Source organism: Athene cunicularia, unplaced genomic scaffold (genome assembly GCF_003259725.1).
Source record: "Athene cunicularia isolate RWA unplaced genomic scaffold, athCun1 SCF_217, whole genome shotgun sequence".
Classification (NCBI taxonomy): Eukaryota; Metazoa; Chordata; class Aves; order Strigiformes; family Strigidae; genus Athene; species Athene cunicularia.
In genome coordinates this window covers 1-4,413 of record NW_020799286.1, presented here as the reverse complement: position 1 = coordinate 4,413, position 4,413 = coordinate 1, and the positions used below count along the sequence as shown (strand labels likewise).

The 4,413-nt window shown below is 67.7% G+C and overlaps 1 protein-coding gene across 1 annotated transcript in view; it reads right to left on the bottom strand.

Moving 5' to 3' along the window:
- LOC113490699 (collagen alpha-1(XI) chain-like) overlaps window positions 1–4,410 on the bottom strand; it is a gene marked incomplete at both ends in the record, with an annotated part of 7,542 nt that extends 3,132 nt beyond the window's left edge. The window contains 22 exons of the mRNA XM_026867270.1: window positions 539–646; window positions 829–882; window positions 1,134–1,178; window positions 1,277–1,330; window positions 1,413–1,457; window positions 1,565–1,618; window positions 1,736–1,780; window positions 1,884–1,937; window positions 2,122–2,166; window positions 2,316–2,369; window positions 2,558–2,602; window positions 2,681–2,734; window positions 2,818–2,871; window positions 2,960–3,013; window positions 3,142–3,195; window positions 3,301–3,354; window positions 3,478–3,534; window positions 3,620–3,703; window positions 3,845–3,919; window positions 4,111–4,173; window positions 4,253–4,294; window positions 4,396–4,410. Of these exons, the coding sequence (XP_026723071.1) occupies window positions 539–646; window positions 829–882; window positions 1,134–1,178; window positions 1,277–1,330; window positions 1,413–1,457; window positions 1,565–1,618; window positions 1,736–1,780; window positions 1,884–1,937; window positions 2,122–2,166; window positions 2,316–2,369; window positions 2,558–2,602; window positions 2,681–2,734; window positions 2,818–2,871; window positions 2,960–3,013; window positions 3,142–3,195; window positions 3,301–3,354; window positions 3,478–3,534; window positions 3,620–3,703; window positions 3,845–3,919; window positions 4,111–4,173; window positions 4,253–4,294; window positions 4,396–4,410 (1,209 nt within the window). The remainder of the gene's footprint in view (window positions 1–538; window positions 647–828; window positions 883–1,133; window positions 1,179–1,276; window positions 1,331–1,412; window positions 1,458–1,564; window positions 1,619–1,735; window positions 1,781–1,883; window positions 1,938–2,121; window positions 2,167–2,315; window positions 2,370–2,557; window positions 2,603–2,680; window positions 2,735–2,817; window positions 2,872–2,959; window positions 3,014–3,141; window positions 3,196–3,300; window positions 3,355–3,477; window positions 3,535–3,619; window positions 3,704–3,844; window positions 3,920–4,110; window positions 4,174–4,252; window positions 4,295–4,395) is intronic.
- Between the last annotated feature and the right edge of the window lie 3 nt (window positions 4,411–4,413).

Sequence of the window (4,413 nt, the reverse complement as noted above, 5' to 3'; positions counted from 1 at the left end):
ACACAGGGGGATGGGGACAGGAACATGGAGGATAGGGACACGGGGACACAGGGACACGGGGACATGGGAACACAGGGGGATGGGGACAGGAACACAGACAATAGGGAATGGGGACACAGGGACATGCAGGGACACAGGGGGAGGGGGACATGGAGACAGGGACAGGGGGACATGGGGACATGTGGGGATGGAGACACAAGAGGATGGGGCCATGGGGAGGGGGCCATGGGTACAGGGACATGAGGACACAAGGAACAGGAGGACAGGGGACAGGGACACGGGGACACAGGGGGACAGGGATGGGGAATGGGGATAGGGGGATGGGAACATGGGGACATGGGGGGACAGGGACACATGGGGACAGGGACACAGAGAGTTGAGGACTTGGGGACAGGGACATGTGGGCATGGGGACAGGGACAGGGAAGGACACAGGGACACAGAGACATGGGGACAGAGACACAGGGACACAGGAGGATGGGGATGGGGGGACACGGGGATACAGGGACAGGGCCACAGGGCCACGGGGGTCCCCTCACCTTCTCGCCAGCAGGGCCAGGAGCACCCAATTCCCCCACGGGCCCCGTCTGCCCCTTCAGCCCCTCGGGACCGTCCTCACCGCGGGGGCCCAGCGAGCCCTGGTCACCCTGGAAGGAAAACGCAGAGGTGTGGGGAGCACGCTGGCAGGGGCCGGGGGGGACATGGGGCTGCTCCCCCAGGTCCCCCCATCTGTCCCCCAACCCCACTTCCATCCCCAGGAGGTTTTGTGGCACCTGCAGCCGCCCCCCGCAGCCCCAGTGAGGAGACCTGACCCTGGGCCCCCACTTACCCTGTCACCCTTGGGGCCCATGTCCCCCTTAAAGCCGGGAAATCCATCTTCTCCCTGAAAAAGAGACACATTTGGGGGGGGGACAGGGGGGGCTGAGCCTGTGTTAGCACCAGTGCAACCCCCAGATGGGGTCACAGTGTGGGGCTGAGCCCCAAATCCCAACACAGAGGGGCTGGGCCCAGCTGCCCCCCCCCGTCACAGCCATCTCAGGGCAAGGACAAGTGCCCCCCAACACCGGGGACCCACAGACACCATGGGACAAGGACCCCCCTCCCCTGCTGCCCCCTCTCCCCGACACCTCTTACCTTCTCCCCTTTGCTGCCCTTCAGGCCCCGCACGCCAAAAGCTCCCTGGAGGGACACAGCAGGGTTGGAGGGGAGACCTCAACTTGGGGGCCACCCCCTGACACCCCCCCGCGTCGTGCCTCAGAGGGGGAGGCTGCACTTACCTTCACCCCACGGGGTCCGGGGTAACCGACGGGACCAGGGGCACCCACAGGGCCCTGGGGACAGAGACAGCAAAAATGGGACCCTCCCCTGGGAAAAATGGCCCTCGGGATAAGAGGAGGGGAATCAGCCCCTCACCTGGAGGCCCTTCTCTCCGGCTGGCCCTTCTCGGCCAGGGTGACCCTGCGGGGACACACAAGACGTGAGCCCCGAGCTGGGAGGGTGACGCTGTGCCAGGGTCCTCACTCCTGGGGACCCCAGTGACCCCGCAGCCCCTCACCACTACTCACCGGGGGCCCGTCGGCCCCAGCCACACCTTGTATTCCCGGCTTCCCCGGCAGGCCCTGGGCAAGAAGAGGATGTTTGGGGGTGCAGAGGGACTGAGGTGGCCCCTCCAGAGACCCCCGATCTGCTCAGAGCAGGGACAGCTGTGGGACACCCCCCGCCCCCATCCAACTCACCTTCTCCCCCGGCAGCCCGACGGGGCCCTGGGGGCCCGGCAGACCCTGCAAGAGAACAGACCGGGGTGCTGGGAAGGGACTGGGGGACCCCCTGAGCCCCCCCCGCCCTGTGGGGACACCTTGCTGGCCCCCCATCTCCTCCATATACCTGGGGACCGGGGTTCCCTTGCTGTCCCGGGGGTCCCGGCTCCCCCTGGATTCCCTGAGAGTTGGAAAAGTCCGTCCGTTAGTGCAGCCAAAAATGTCCTCAGACCCCAGGATGTGCCACTCCGGCCCTCGCTGCACCCCCGTGCACCCCCCAAGGGCCCAGCCCTGCCTCCCCCTCCTTACAGCACCCTGTTTTCAGGCTGGGTGCTCCCAGGGCGGGGGCCCCCACTGAAACCCACCACGTTGCCTTTGGGCCCCGGCGCTCCGTCGATGCCGCTGGCACCCTGTGGAGAAAGGAGATGGGGGGGGTGTGTCAGGGCGATGCCGTGTCCCAAGGTGACACCGTGCCAAGGACGATGGGGCTGTGAAAAACCCCCTTGGCCCAAGATGGGGACAGACAGACAGACAGACAGACAGAAGCAGTGTCTCATACCGGGGGGCCAGGGGGGCCGGGGGAGCCACGGGAGCCGATCAGGCCTCGTGTACCCTAGTGCCAAGGACAGAGGGGTCAGGGGGGGCTCTGACAGCAGCAGAGTCCCCCAGGGAATGTGGGGTGTCCAGCTCCCAAATCTCCCCTCTGAAAATCCACAGGGAGAAAGGAGGGGGCCCAGCTTGTCCCCCCCGGGGCTGGGGGAGACGGCGGGCCGGGCTCCCAGTGCCGGAACAGGTACTTACGGGTTCCCCGGGTTGTCCCCGCGGCCCCGGGAGCCCGTCAGAGCCCTAGAGAGGAGAGAGCGGAGCTGAGCGCATCCTGCCGAGCCCGGCAGGGCCTGATCCCGCCCTCCCCACGCTCCGCACCTTGGCGCCTTTCTCCCCGGGGGGGCCCGCGGGTCCCGGTTTGCCCAGGTCACCCTGCAGGAGAGACGAGAGGGGTGAGGGGTGAGGCAGCGCGGGGCCGGCGGCGGCAGGAGGGGCCGCGGCGCGGTTCCGCTTACCCTGTGGCCCTTCTCGCCCGGCAGCCCCGGCAGCCCGTCGAAGCCCCTGTCACCCTGCGGGGGGGTAGGACAGGAGTCAGGTGGGTGTCCCGGCCTCCCCCCCACCCCACTGCCAGCACTGATACCGCCCCACGCATGAGACCTTGGCTCCGGTTTCCCCCGGGAGGCCTCGGGCACCGTCTGCGCCAGCACGACCCTGCGAGACAAGTTGAGGGAGTGGGATGGAGCCCCAAGGCCCAGAGCCCCACCCGCACCCCAGGAAAGGGGCACCCCAACCCCTGATAAATTCAGGGGAGGCAAAACCCAACCCTGCCCAGTGCTTACCCGTCTGCCCAGTTTCCCCGGTGGCCCTGGTGGTCCCTGCACTCCCCGAGGGCCCTGATGAAGAGGAGGGGGAGGCGTCAGGGCTGCCTGCAGCCTGTCAGGGGCATCACCCCACACGCCCCCCCTCCACCTCGCACAGCCCAACCGAGCAAGACTCACCCGTGGCCCCATGTCCCCTGCGTCTCCTTTCAGCCCCGGGTGTCCAGGTAGACCCTACAAAAACATGAGGAGGTGTTGAGCCCCCCCAAGAGGGTTTGCTCAATGAGATGAGCCCGATACAGTGCAGATTAGTGGGGTGGGTACCCCGCAAGCAGCCCCCACCCCAGCTGGACTCACCAGCGGTCCCGGGCGGCCAGTCAGTCCCGTGGGGCCGGGGGGGCCCTTCATGGCAAGCTGGGGAGAGAAGGGAGGCGAGGAGTGAGCGAGGAGGCTGGGAATGGGGGGGGGGTGCGGGGTGTCAGTCCTGGAGGGGCCTCACCTTCGCCTGCTGCAGGATTGCCTGGGCTTGGGCTTCTTGGAAAGAGACAGTGGGACCCTTGAGGGAGTCTCCACCAAACTGGAACTGGGGGGAAGGAGGAGGGTGAGGGACAAGGAGGGGGGCCACTTGACCCCCGCGCTGGGGACATCCAGTTCTGTGTCACCTAGAGAGCTGTCCCCCGCCGGGAGCAGGCGGGAGGGTCCCCGAGGGGGTCCCAGCACTTACCGGCAACATGATCATGGTCCCTGCTGGTCCACGGATCCCGTCGGCTCCCGGCAGCCCCGGCCGTCCCGCGGGACCCTGGCAGAGGGGAAGGGGAGGGGGGGAATAAAGCGTCACCGCAGAAGCCAGGCTGTCAGGTCAGGGCTTGCAGCTCCATTGCCCCGCACACACGCCAGCGTGCACCGGCATGATCGCTGGGACGCCCGCGGCCCCAGCCCTGCCGCGGGGCAGCTCTGGCCCCGGCACAGCTCTCCCCGGCTGCTCCGTACCTGATCTCCAGGGTCCCCGGGCAGCCCTGGGAGTCCCGGGGGTCCCAGGGGACCCGTTTCTCCCTGCGGAGAAGACAGAAAGACGTTAACACTTTGGCAGCTCCATTCCCCTCCCCTTCCCCAGCAACCCCTCGCTCCTCACCGCAGGGCCTGGGGGTCCCGGCGGCCCCTCGAATCGACGACCCTAAAGGAGAAAAGAGCGAGTGCCATCTGGGGTGGGTGGTCCTGGGGGCTGCAGAGGGCTGGGGGGGCCACGCGTGCCCGAGGGGGCTGTGCCCCACTCACCGGTTCCACAACAGCTGG